This window comes from Panthera onca, chromosome D1 (genome assembly GCF_046562875.1).
Source record: "Panthera onca isolate mPanOnc1 chromosome D1, mPanOnc1 haplotype 2, whole genome shotgun sequence".
Lineage (NCBI taxonomy): Eukaryota > Metazoa > Chordata > Mammalia > Carnivora > Felidae > Panthera > Panthera onca.
In genome coordinates this window covers 7,517,283-7,530,543 of record NC_138348.1, presented here as the reverse complement: position 1 = coordinate 7,530,543, position 13,261 = coordinate 7,517,283, and the positions used below count along the sequence as shown (strand labels likewise).

Here is a 13,261-nt window from a genome sequence, read left to right as displayed (position 1 = left end):
ATAACCCCACAAAAGCAATCCAAACGCTTTCCTCATGGATCCCTCTACCACAGCGACAGATACACAGTCAAAATACTGTGCATCCCAAACCCAGGGCCACACCTGCAGACTCAGCTTCTGGGGTGGCCGTCCACACGCCGGCAGCCAGGAGCACACCCACCCCCAGAGCAGTCCCAGAGCCGCACCAGTTTGTGGGCACACACATGCACCCGCACACGCTCCCCAAAAGACTCTACGGCTGGGCAGGGGTGGAGGGACGGGGAGGGGATCAGACACACACAGCTGCTAGGTGGCCCGCAGCTTCTAGGGGTCTGCGGCAGGGGAAAGCATGCCTGCGGCCACCCCCGCTCCCAAACTGATGGGGACCGTCTCCCCCACGCCCTCGCCAGCCAAAGTACCACAGATGCCTTCCAGTCCCCCTTTCCCCATCCTCCTGAACCACAGCCCGCAGAGTCCCTGGCCCCTCACATCACTCGGCTCCGCCTCTCGCAGCTGGGGCGCTGGTGAAAGCTCTCCCTCCCCAAAGCTCCCTTTCCAGTCACAACCTCGCCATCCCCACTCTCCCTCACCTGCCGTCGCAGCGCCGGCGTTCCCTTCTCCCCACTCCCAGGCCCTCATCCTCCGGTCCCGCCCCGGCCTCACCCGCCGCGCTCCCAGATCTTCACTCGCAAACACTCACAGGCTTCTGCCCGCAGCACCTGCCGAGAGCGCCAGGGCCCGCCGCGCCCCCGCCTCGCAGGCCCCGCCCACACAGGCCCCACCCACCGCCCTTCACGCCCCGCCCCGCCCCGCCTCGGGCCGGCCTCTCACCCTCCAGGTCCGGCACCCCGTCTAGCCTCGCGGTCCACACGGGCCTAGTTACGGACTCCGCCCCAGGCCCCAGACCTTAAGCCCCCCGCAGTCCCCGCGCACAAGACCCCGCCCACACAGATCAAGAGCACATACTCCCTCCCCCACCCGCCCCACAGGCCCCCCAAGGGCCGGACCCTCATCCTCTCGCCAGCCCCTTACAGGACCAGACCACACAGCCCTACCCACAGGTGGCCCCAGGGCCCGCACTGGCCACGCCCACACGGGACACTGGCTAGCCACACGCTCCCTCTCCTTGGGACAGATGTCCTCACCGCCTCACGACCCTCGCGTGCAGGTTACACACTCTCACACGCCCTCGCGCCCGCCGGCCGCAGCCGCCCCCCCAGGCCGCGCGACCCCAGGACACGCGCGCAGGCGGCCGCTCGCTCCCGAGCACCCCCCCCCCACAACCCCCTCCCCCCGGCGCCCAGCAGCAGCCACCCCCCCTGCTCACCTTCGCTGCAGAACTTGCCGCCGAAGCCCGTGTGGCTGCAGTCGCAGCCCACCTCGCCGGGGGCCAGCACCGTGCAGAGACCGCCATTGGCACAGGGGTTGCGCGCAGGCGCGCACAGTGGGTCCGCGGCGGCGCCGCGCAGGCCCTGGCTGCCCAGGAGCGCGGGAGGCCGCTCGCCCAGCTTCAGGTTGGCCAGGAGGCCGCGGAAGGGCGGCTCGTACTTGACGGTGCTGAGGGTGAGCGCCGAGAGGCGCACGTCGGGCGGGATGCCGCCCACGAACAGGTCGCTGGCCACCTGCATCTCGCGCCGCTTGGAGCGCACCTCGGCGGCGCGGGCCTCGCCGTCCACCGCCAGCGCCGTGCGGCGCGCGTCGCGGGTCAGCAGCACCATGTGCCAGCGGTCGTCGGCCACCGGCGTGTCCAGCTGCAGCGTGGCCGGCTCGGCGCACGAGAGCGTGAAGCGCAGCCGCAGGCGCCCGTCCACCAGCAGCAGCTCCAGGAAGTCGCAGTCGCCACCGTCGTCCAGGTAGAGCAGCAGCGCGCGCGTGGCGTTGGTGCGCAGGCTGAAGCTGAGCTCGCCGCTGCTCGCCGCGCCGGCCCAGCGCGCGTAGCGAGCCCACTGCCCGGGGCCGCCGCCGAACTCCAGGCCGCCCGCGCCCGCCGCCAGCGTCAGCAGCAGCAACAGCAGCAGCAGCGGCGGCGGCGACGGCGGCCGCCACGGGCTCCCGGCCGCCATGCCTCCGGCGGCCCCGGCCCCGCCCGGCCCCCGGCCCCGCTCAGGCTTCAGAGCCGCGGGCGCATGGGGCGGGGAGGGGGCCGGGCGCCCCCCGCGCCGAGCGGGGCTCCCTCGCCGGCTCACAGTGCCATGGGCCCGGCCGCGGGGCGAGGCGCAGAGGCCCAGGTACCGGCTTCCCTGGGCGGCGGTGGAGGCGCCCCTCCCCCGCTGCGGGCTCCGACGAAGGACGGGGGAGGGATGCCTGCGGGGAAACAGAGAGAAAAGGGTTAAGGAGGGGTTCGGAGGAGGGGAAAGGGTTAAGGGATCAAGGGTCGTGACTCCCCCCATCACACCGGCAGGCACCCGATGGTTTCCCTTTGGGACTTGAGGGGTCGGCCCTGACCTGGAGAGGGTCCCAGAACAAGAGATACCACCATAGATAGAACTGGGGGCCCAACACTTGCACTCATTAGGGTAATTATTAATTTGAGATGTGGGCGGGTGGGTAGTAGCATCTTAAAGTTCATAGGAGCCCAGTGCAGCCGCCCTTACACCCGTCTCCCCTCCCGACCAGGGCCAGTTCCTGTGGGTGAGGCCTGGAGGCCCTCCGCCAGCTGGTGACCCCAGGCCCTTCCTCTCTGAGTCACCCAACCTCTGTGTGGTGTTCCCACCGCCAGCCAGTCGCGGCTCTGTCTCATCAGCTCCTGATGCTGGATGAAGTTGCTAAATAATTCATTGGGATTAATTAAATGCCAATTCGTCAATGGGATCATTGGGTAACCTGGCTGAGAAGGGGGCAAGGGAGAGAAGCCAGCTGTGACCCGGACATCCAGGCCCCAAGCCCTCTCCATCCACACAAGGGTACAAGCATCTGATTCCTCGTCCCCGATTCCCCCCAGACAACACTCCGCCCCTTCCTGGGCCCCAACCCCACTGCTCACCAGCCCACAAACCTAAATGTCTGTCTGTCCCCTCAAGCTCCAGTTCCCAGTCCTCAGCCTCGGGCCTGGCCCAATACCTGGGTTCTCTTCACCCCTGGGTTCCACCCCCTCCCCATCCACGGCTGGGGGAGCCACCAGGAGGCAGGCAGGCTCATTTACATAAAATTGCCTTTCTGAAATGATTACCCTTGTAACGGGCTGTCAGAGAGCAATTTATACCCCACACCGGGGAGGGGAATTTGCATCTCGTTAAACTCCGAGTCGTAATTATTTATATCCAACAACCCTCCTGAATATTGCATTGATTTTATTTTGGGGAGGGAGGAAGGGAAGGAGGTGGGGTGAAGCCTGGGAGAGAAGCAGGGAGGGCCCAAAGTTTCGGAAGGGACAGGGAAAGATTGAAGGCTGAGGAGAGGAATGGCACGAAAAGTGACAGAGACAGAAGAGTCATGGAGGAGAAAGGTGGCCTGATGGGGAGAAAAGGAGAGAGAAGCTAGAGAAAATTAAATTCCAAATCCAAACAGCATTTGTCAAGGCCCTGGAGGCCGGGCATTTTTACCAATGGCATTTTACTTAATCGCTCTGAGAAGTCCCATTGACCACTGGGGAAGCGTACATAGGGAAGTCTAGGGACTTGCCCAAGGTCACACAGCCTGTCAGCAGGAATTGGGACTTAGATCCACATGTGTCAGACTGCAGCCTTCCACAAAGGAGACAAGGGGTGGGGTAGCCACATGTCTCACTCAGAGCAGTGGGAGCCAAAAGGAGAGGAGAGTGGGGCAGGAGAAGGTTGGGTGGGTGTGGTTCCTTTCTACATGGGAGCAAGGGTACGAAGGGAGAGAGAGAAAGCGAGGGGCCCCCTAAAAATCCATAGCAGGGGAGTGAGCAGAGGGTCATCGGAAGGCAGGGATGGTCGGAGTGACATGTGTGCCAAAGGAAGAGGGGGCAGAGAAGGTCCCAGGAGACCAGGGGTAGGGTTTGGGGAGCTATCTCCAAGAGACCCTCAAAGCCCAGTTCTCAGATCCTTCTATCTGGCTTCTTCTGACTGTTGCCCTACCCACGCACCCCCACCACCCCCCAGTCCTACGGGCTTCAGTGGGGACTCAAGTTTCCCACCTCACTGCCCCTTCCCGGGCAGGGGACAGAAGACGATTCAGGCAGACAGCCCCCTCTCCCTCCAAACACTGTCCCGGTTATATATAGCTTTGCCACTGCCTCTCCTCATTGGGTAATGGAGATAATTAACATGCGCGGGCTAATTAGCCAATCAAATTAAATGCAGCACCTGCTCCCAGCCTGATTGACGCCCTTACCCCCACACACATGCACCCCCAGCCCAGGGCAGAGGAGGGGGACCCTCAGGCTTGGGGGAGGGAAAGGCCAAACTCCCCCTTTTCTCCAGAAGGGGCAGGGAGGCCCCCAGCGGAGGCACAGGCCTGAAGGGCAGAAAAGTGACGTCCTTCCTCCCTCCCCTGCTGGGGTCTCAGTCACTCTCCGCCTCCCCCCAACCCCCACCCCCACCTCCGGACACATTTTGGGGAGGGAATTAATTAGCTATCGATTTCCACTAGCAGAGGGAATAGGATTTCATGCAGGCTGTCCACTCTCACCCCTCAGCTCGGGAGAGGGAGGGGATTAGTTCCCCTGCCCCACCCCCAACCCCATCCCCCTGCCATACTCACAATCCCCCAACCCTCTAGGGAGCTGGCAGGGGGCTTCTTGCTGAGAAAGCCTAGGGGCAAGGTCCCCCTTGTTCCGGAAGTTGGCAGAGGACAGATAGAGTGAAGGTTGGTGAGGAGGCCTCCAGAGGGCCGGGAGGCAGACGCCTGGGTCCCGGAGGCCAGTTGGGGGGGGTGGGGGGGGGGTGGGCAAAGCGTGTGACAGAGAGTGGCTGTGTGTGCCAAGATGTGCAAGGAGAGTGTGGGAAGGGAGAGATACACGCAGCTCACAGCGCCTGTGAGCCCGCAGTGGGGGCAGAGGCTGGGTTTGTGCGGTGTCTCCAGGGAGGGGCGAGGGCAGGGTCTGGGAACCAGGGCCCCTCAAGACTCATTACTCATTCTCCCCACAGCCCACAGCTCTGCAGCACAGGCCAGGCTGGCTCAGCGCCGGGGCACAGGGGCTGCGGGGCTGGCCAGGAGGAAGCCCCAGCCCTCCCTGGGTCCTCTCTCCAGGGACCCAGAGACCCTGGGAGCAGCTTCAGGCTTGTGAGACAGAGATGGCCCCAAGAGGAGTGCGTGCTAAGTGGACACCTGGGTCCCTTCCACCCCACCCTGCAGTCCCAGCTTCTGCTGACCCCGCCTCCAACCCACCCTTCCTCCCGCGATGCAGGGGGAATCCTGCGAACCTTCCTCCACTCCTGGTACACGGCTCTCCAGACTCAGATCTCCTAGCCATGGGCCAGGGCTGGCCTTGCACAGCTACATCAAGTAAATGGTGGCCCCTGGAGTTGTGCAAGGCAATGGCCCCTCCCCTAGGCCCGTGCAGTGCACTGGAACCCCCTGCACCCACAGACCAGGCACTGGCTCCCCAAGACCCACTCTTCTTCTCTAGCACCCACTGCCGGTGCAGGGACGCGGGCCAGAGCGGCCTCGGGATATCCCGTCCTTGACTGACGTCAGCTCAGCGCACACTGCCAGCCACTGCTGGGCCCGGGGCCACTGTTCCTCTGGGGACCTGACCTCTCCCATGTCATGTGGGACTCTGCCCCCAGTCAGCTCCCTGGCGCCCCCAACCCACAGAAGGACTCTGCAGCCTTGAGCCAGTGGGGATGGGAGCTGGAGGGGGAGGGGGTCAGGCCCCCGGCCTGCTCTCTTGCCCACTGAACGCTCTCCCACGGGCTTTTCCTAGGTCATTCTAGGCTGACAGCCTCCTTCTCACCTTCCGCGGCCAGGCCAGGCCAGGCCAGGCCAGTGCCACCGTGGCGTGCGGGCTACAACTTCTGGGCTCCGCGCCGCGCGCCAGGCACCTGGCCGGACCACCACACACGCGCACTGTCTCATTTCACCCGCGGTTTGGGGACTTGCTCTCATCGCCCCAGACTAAGCTTAGACTGATTAATGCATTGGCCCAAGTGCGTGTAGGTAAGACGTTGCTGGCTCCAGCGTCTGCTGCCTCCCTCCCCCCTTGCACTGTGCACAGGCCACAGGGACGCGCTGAGCTTGGAGCCCACCTTTCTCTGATCTGGCCTCCACAGGGGCCACTGCCCTTCGCGGACACCCCAGACTCCGTCTGCCCCCGGGGCTGAAAAACCCAGGCCTCAGAGCTCTTGGGGGGTCATCCTTCTCGCCTTTTCCGAGGTGGAAACTGAGTCCCAGAGAGGGGCAGTGACTGGCCCCGGGCCACACAGCAGAGCAAGACTAAAACGAAGGTCGCTGGCCTTCCATTCTAGATGCTTCCCACTGTACCCACTGTTCAGGACCTGGGCCTTCCACCTGACCCAAAGCCTCAGCCCTCCCCACACCGCCAGTGCCAACTAAGCAAATGGACGCAAACTTCAGGGGAAGAGATGGTCCATGCCCCCACGCCGGCAGAGCCCCTGGCCAGGGGCCCTCCCCCAGCATCCACCCACCCCATCCCCAGCCACATCTATACCATACACACGCACACGCACACCTCCAGCCTCGGGAATGCCAGCCTCCCTCTGGCTCTCTTCCCCTCACGCCAGCTCCCTCTCATGCCAGCTGGGAGTGTGACAGCAGGGGCCTCCCCCAGGCGCCAGGGAGGAAGAGCTAGGTTTACACACATTCTGGTGGCCCCAGAAGGCAGCCCGTGGACAGGTGGGAGAAGTGCGTGTTGCGGGGAGGGAGATTTTGGCTCGAGCTAAAGAGAAACTTGCTGGCAATTTAAAGCATCCAACAGCGGAGTAGGCTGCCTCCGGGGGGCGGGGGGGGGGGTGAGTCCCCCTTCTGTGGAGGTGTGTGAGCTGAGGCGGGTGACTGCTGCTCAGTGGAGCTCAGGAGGGGGCTCTTGAATCACATGGGAGGGGACATCAAACTACTTGAGCCGTAAGGTGTCTTTCGATCAGTGGGGCTTTGGGAGGGCCTCCCTAAAACCTCGGGCAGGATTGGTGGGTTGACCTCCCTTCTCTGCTCCCTCCTGCCAGCCCTGATGACTTTTTTGGAAAGACTCAGAGCGTGCCCGCATCCGGCCACACCTTAGCAGTGGGCAAACACAAGACAGTGATCGGAGGCACTAACTCTGGAGCCTGGGTTCAAATGCCACCTCTCCCTCTTCCTAGCAGTGTGTCTTTGGGCAGATTATTTAGCCTCTCTGGGCCTCAGTTTCCTTAGGTAGAAAACGGAGGCAATACTAGCATTGTTAATATACGTAAAGCACTTTAGGACAGCGCCTAGCAGAGACGAAAGTACGTTGCATTAATGCTCACATTTCAAACTCCTCATCTTGGCACCTTGCAATTTACAAAGCTCCGCGTGTCCCATGTTTCCCTGGATTCCACCAGGGCCGGGCGAGGGAAATGGTCAGGGCAGGTCTGATCACTGCCCCCTTTTGCAGATGAGGCAACACACTCAGAGGGGAAAAGGGCCCTCCCCCAAGGTCACAGAACTTGGAAGTGACAGGGCTGGGACTCAAATTTCGCCCCCTGGACCCTCCCCGGTGCTGCTGCAAACCTCCTCCTGCCGAGGAAGATGGGAGAAAGTCTGAAGACCAGAGGAGTCCCACAGCAGCACAGGCTGGAAGCGAGGGGTGTGTGCACGGGGACCCCCCGAGCAGGTCTCTGTGCGTGGAGAGAAGGGCTGGGCAGCTGGAGGTGTGCATGACGAGGCTGTTGCCTGGTGTGTGGGGCTGAGGCGTTGGGTGGGCTGGGGACTGAGTGAGGTACAATTGAATGACTCGGCAAAGTGGGGGCTGGTGCACAGGTGCCAGGAGCTTGGGGGCAGGCAGTGGGAGCGGGGAGCTCACCCCTCTGTCCATCCCCGTGCTGTGCACCCCTGGGGGACACCGGCCGGGGTGGGTGAGGCTTGTGGGTAAGCACGAGGTCCCTGGGGGTGTTGCTAAAGGTATCCGTGACAGGTGTGTGCACATGCGTGTGGAAGGTTGTACGCTCGTGATGCAAACAGCTGCTACGCTCCTGAAAACTCCACGAAGTCCAGAGCGCTTAGCCCAGAGCCAGGCTCACAGTAGGAGCACAACACCCCTGCTGACCAGTTGCTACTCTTCCGGTCATCTGGTCCTCGCGAGAACCCCATGAGATTAGGCAGGAGGACCCCCATCTTACAGATGAGGAGACCGACGCTCACCGAGGGACAGAGCTGAGCCCCTGTGGTGCCCCCACGGTGGCAGCAAGAAGGCTTTGTAAATGCTAAGGTGCCACGCATATGCTGGCTTATCTGTCGAGTGAATCTCCGAGCCGGTGTGGATGGGACCGGGTGGGGAGCCGCCCCGACAGATGGAACAGCAGGGTAGGTGGCGTGTGAGACACATGGTCGGGCGTCCCCCTGGGGGCTGGGCTCGGAGCTGGGAATGAATGGACAGCGTGGTTCCAGCATCAGGCAGGGGTAGGGCCCTGAGTGTGAGGATTAGTGCTGGGGAGCGGGGGCACCCAGAAATGGGAGTTTCTGGGCAAGGCCAGGTGCAGCTGAGCGACCAGGAAGGATGGTGGTCGTGGCCAGGAGAGCTGGGAGGCCCTGGGGTGTGTGTATGGGTGGGGGGGGGGGGCTTTCTCACAAAGATATGGGAGTGAGCAGGGGCAAGTGAAAGGTGGGGAGAAGCTTCGGGGGGGGGGGGGAGCCAGGGCATAAACGGGTATTAGCAAGCATGTGTGTGTGTGTGTTGGTGCGCGCACACACACAAAGACCCGAGGCAACTAACACGGCGCTTAACGACGCGTACTCGGGCAGGGGGTGTCCAGGAAGGGGTGTCCCAGGGCTGCGTGCACGGAGGAGTGCAGGTGTGCCGACGTGACCGTGGAAACCTGGGGAGGCGAACGAGTGGATGGGGGGATGCGTGTGTGCGTGTGTGTGCGTTTGAGGGTGAGGGCTGACAGTGCGGTGCCGGGGCTCTGGGGGCACGGAGGGGCCATGCGTGTGTCATGTTCACGAGAGCAGGGCACCCGGGGGAGGTCTCTGAGGCAGGCAGCGAGGTGGCAGCCTCTCTGGGCGGGGGAGTGTAGGCGGCGTGCCGCCAGGAGGTGTATTGTGTACGCAGGTGTGTGCCTGTGTAGGTGTGTGTCTGGGTGGGTGCCGCCGAGTGTATGCATCGGTGTCAAGGTGTCTGTGTCACTGGCAAGGGCGGGCAGGGGGGAGCAACTGGACCTGGGCAGAGACTGAGGGCTGGAGGGAAGAGAGGCCCTTAACAGCCCCTGCAGAACCCAGCCCCCTCCTCCCAGGCACCCATAGTGTGGATTCAGCCCAAGCCAAGAAGCCGGAACCGGACCCTGGCTCCTGGAGAGAACTCCTCAGCCACCTGGTGGCCACTGGCCTCTGCCTGTGGGTCAGTCCCACCCACCCCCGTGGATCTGAGGACAGGGTGGGCCTGAGCACACTTCCTCCAGCAGGAATGAAGGAACCCCCAGCTAGACCCTTCGCCCCCACCCTCAGATGCCAGCATCCCTGGAGGCGTCCCCGGAGGCACGAGGAGTTAGGGACAGTAGTGGCCAAAGCACCCACAGGACAGGAGGCCTCGCGCTTAACAGACCAACCGACCTCCCTCCACTCTTTCTTCCTTCTGTCTCCTTTCTCTCTTGCTACTTCTCTGGCAGAAGATAGAGAACGCAGAGCCCTAAAGTCCCCCAAAAGGAATACCCAGGCACGAGGCAGGTGGACAGAGGGAGGGGCAGGAGCTCACCCACCCCACCCCACCCCCAGCACATACAAAACCAGGGGTGTGAGGAAACCCCCAAGGCAGTCGAGAGGACTGAACAGCCAAGACCTACCCCCCTAAGATTCATCCCTCCGGGTCTGGACAACCACCCCCTTCACCTCCAGGCACCACGAAACAAGCCCCTCCCAGCCCCAGCCCTCACTTGTTCAGTGAGGCACCGAATGCCTTCGCCCAGGACTCAGGTGGGGGTTGAGAGTAAAGAAGACAAGAGCCCCCGAAAAGCCAATTTTGCCTCCAAGGGCCCCATCAAGGGTTCAAGGGCTCATACCCAGCCCAAAGAACCCAGGGCAGATGGCTCCTTCAGCTAGGGGAGAGGCTGGGACATGAGAAATGGTCCCCTCCTCTTTGGGGGTGGGGGAGCCGGCCCAGGGCCCTGCAGCTGCCTCTCCCTGCAGCACTCTCTGACCATAACCCTGTCGCCGCCCCCAGCGCATTCCCACCCCAGCACAGCCCCCTCCTACTGATTTCCCAGTCTCCCTCTCCATCGCCCCCAACCTTCCCCCGCAAGCTTCCGCTCCTCTCCCTCAGGCCCCCCATCTTTCCCGGCTCTCCCCCCCCCCCCCCCCCCCCCGGCACGGACCCATCTCTGCCTCAAGCACCTTGGCACCTTCCCCTCTGCTCCCTCCCAATAACCTCCTCTCCCCTTGGCTCCCATCCCCCAGGAAAGCCTGGTCCTCAGTGGTGCCCCCCAGTATGAAGCCCTTGGCCTGGCCCCTGCTCCTTGCCTCTCCACTTCTCCCTTTCCCCTCTCCAGCGCCCTCTCCTTCTCCCACCAAGCCCAGTTCCTCGCTGGTTTCGCCCCTGCGGACCCTTCAGAGCACAACAGCTCCCCAGCCCCTCTGGAGGAACACTGCTACCAGCCCTTGGGGCTAGCACAGACTGGGGACCCCCCTTCAGAGCCTCCCTCTCAGCCCTCCAGATGCCCCTCCTTCTCGCCCCATCCCTTCCCCCAACGACCCTCCCTCTCACCCCTCTCCATTCACCCCAGCTCAGGGCCAGTGCCCCTTCCACAGGGAGCCTCCGACCCCCAACCCACCCACCCCCAAGCCACTTAGCCTCCTCGCTGTCACCCAGCCAGCCCTCTCAGCACGGCAGCGCCCCCGCCCCCCAATCCATCCTTCCTGCCTCCCCCGCCCCTCCGGTCGCTCCCCTCCCCCGATCGGCTCCCGCCCCCCGCCCGTCTCCGCCGCAGCCCCCCCCCCCCTACCTGGTTCTGGGGGCGCCAAGAGCTGGAGGGTGGGGATCAGAGCCCCAGGGCCGCCCCGTCTCCAGCGGGTGGCAGAGCCGGGGCCGGCGGTGTCGGCCGCCTCGCGCCTCTCTCGCTCCCCGCCGCGTCCCCGCCCGCCGGCTCGTCCGCCCGCCCGCCCCGCCGCGGTGCCGCTCTGTGGAGGATGCTCTGCGAGTCAGGGCGGCTGCTCCCGCCGCCGCATCCCTGCAACACCGACTGACGGCAGCATCAGCACCAGGGCCCGCCCCCCAGACACGCGCATTGGACCACGCTGCGCTAACGGACGAGCGGCGCAGCCAATGCGAAGGCGCGGAGGCCGCCAGTCCCTCCGCTCCACAGGCCCACCTCCCTTCCCTGCCAGGGACCCAGGCGTCCCGGCCCCAGGGCGTCCGAGCTCTTCCCCGCCTCTCCCGGTGCTTAGCCTTGGCGCCCAGGCTCCCAACCAGGCAGACCCCCAACCCAGCCCCAGTGTCTTTTCCTGGAATCCAGGCGCCCTAGCCTCTGTCCTATTGGGTCGGGCCCTCGGGTCCCGCACCCCTCGGCCGGCTGGTCGATGTAGCAGCGCCCAGGACTGGGACGTGCCCAAGAGAGACTTGCGGGCCCCGACTGGGGGGCCCCGAGAAAGCAGGACCAGTGAGGGGCCCGGGCCGCAACGCCCTCTACTGGCTACGCCCAGGGGCGGGCCCCGGCTGCCGGGAGCCTAGGGAAGGGGGCCTGCCCGAAGCCGCTAGGGGCTTTTTCCGGCCCTTAGTATGGCCTCCGCTTCCCACCGCCCGAGGGCGCCCTGGCTTCCCCTAGAGCTGAGGCGTGAGGGTCTTTGCGGGGAGGAGGAAGCAGGCAGTGGGGGAGGGAAAGGCAGAGATGGAGGCGGGGTAGACCTAAGGGCTTGGGGTTTCCCAGCCGTGCCTGATGGGAATCCGAGTTTGCAGCCTGGCCCCCAGTCCCGCCAGGAACTCTGCACTGGGGAAGGAGCAGGTTCGGGGGCAGGGGTGAGGCCGCACTTTGCCTGGATCACCGAAGGAAGGCTGGCAGCAGCCCAGTTCTCTGTTCTTACCCCCCCCCCCCCCCACAACCAGGAGCTTCAGAGCGAGCGAGGGCGCTGGGTCGAGGCCTTCCCTGTGAGGGTGTCCACATCACTGTGCGCGTGTACGAGTGTGGGAGGAAGGGGACACCCCTTCATTCACTCAGCCAATCAAAGGTGGACCCGGCACCTGGTGCGTGTACCACAAAGTTGGGCACTGGGCTTCTAAATGAGGCTGTGTGTGTGTGTGTGTGTGTGTACCAGACCATTCTGCCACCTCACCCCAAAACCCTGATCTCTGTTGCAGGGTCTGTGATTTGCACAGCCAGTGGTAGGTGGGTGCTTCTTTCGCCAGAGACAACATACAAGAACACACATTCAACCACCAGTGCGTGCATGGGCACCCAGAGGCACACTCACAGCCACGCACACCTAACCACGTGCACACAGGCATTCCCAAAGAGACACACAGGGGGCAGCTGCAGAAATGCCCCACCCAGGTAAGCTACCCACAGGAAGCACATGTTTGCCCAAGAACATACACATACACATACAAACTTGTGCACACAGGTACCTCCACACGGGAGGCAAGTGCACGCCCAGGGGAACAGGTGCACACAGAGGACTTGCTTCCAGGCTCATTCTCCCCCCGGGAAGCACTTTGCACAGAGTGGCCATTTACTGAGTAGATGAGCGAGGACACCCACCCACCAGTGGTCTTCCTCTCCAGACCGTGTGGAGGACGAGGAGACCCGGACTGCAGGGGGTGTTTCCTAGGGATCGGGGAAGAGATCCCTGAGCCATGTCCCAGACTGGAGGACCAGTCTGACCTTGGAAAGACCCTCAGGCTGGCCCCACCAAGGCCACTAGAGGAGCCAGAGAATGGGAGCTGCTGAGTCAGGGCCTGTAGATGTGAATTCGCCTTTCTGACCCCACAGCCCACTGCCCCACCCATCCCCCACTGCTTCTCTCCCTGCAGCACCCCCCCCACGCCCACACCCACATACACACACAGACTTGTCCAGCCAGGCACCGGGGCATGGATGGGCAGACAGATGGACAGGTGCAGTGACTCAGAGAGACTCTCTCAGACCCTTATAGATGGGTGTAAGAAAGGATAGGAGGAGGGCAGGGGCAGGGAGGGATGTAAGAGTGAGCATTTGTCTCCTGTCCCTACCCCCAGCTCTCTGGGCCACCTTTGCCCATCAAG

General features: G+C 63.7%; 1 protein-coding gene across 28 annotated transcripts in view; it reads right to left on the bottom strand.

Annotated features, from left to right (window-relative positions):
• NRXN2 (neurexin 2) overlaps positions 1-11,263 on the bottom strand; it is a 108,424-nt gene extending 97,161 nt beyond the window's left edge. For all 28 annotated transcript variants that reach the window (XM_081790236.1, XM_081790243.1, XM_081790241.1 and 25 more), the window contains exons 1-2: positions 11,010-11,263; positions 1,307-2,283 (exon numbers count right to left, since the gene is read on the bottom strand). In XM_081790236.1, coding sequence (XP_081646362.1) covers positions 1,307-2,042 — 736 coding nt within the window. In that variant the 5' untranslated portion in view covers positions 2,043-2,283; positions 11,010-11,263. The remainder of the gene's footprint in view (positions 1-1,306; positions 2,284-11,009) is intronic.
• Between the last annotated feature and the right edge of the window lie 1,998 nt (positions 11,264-13,261).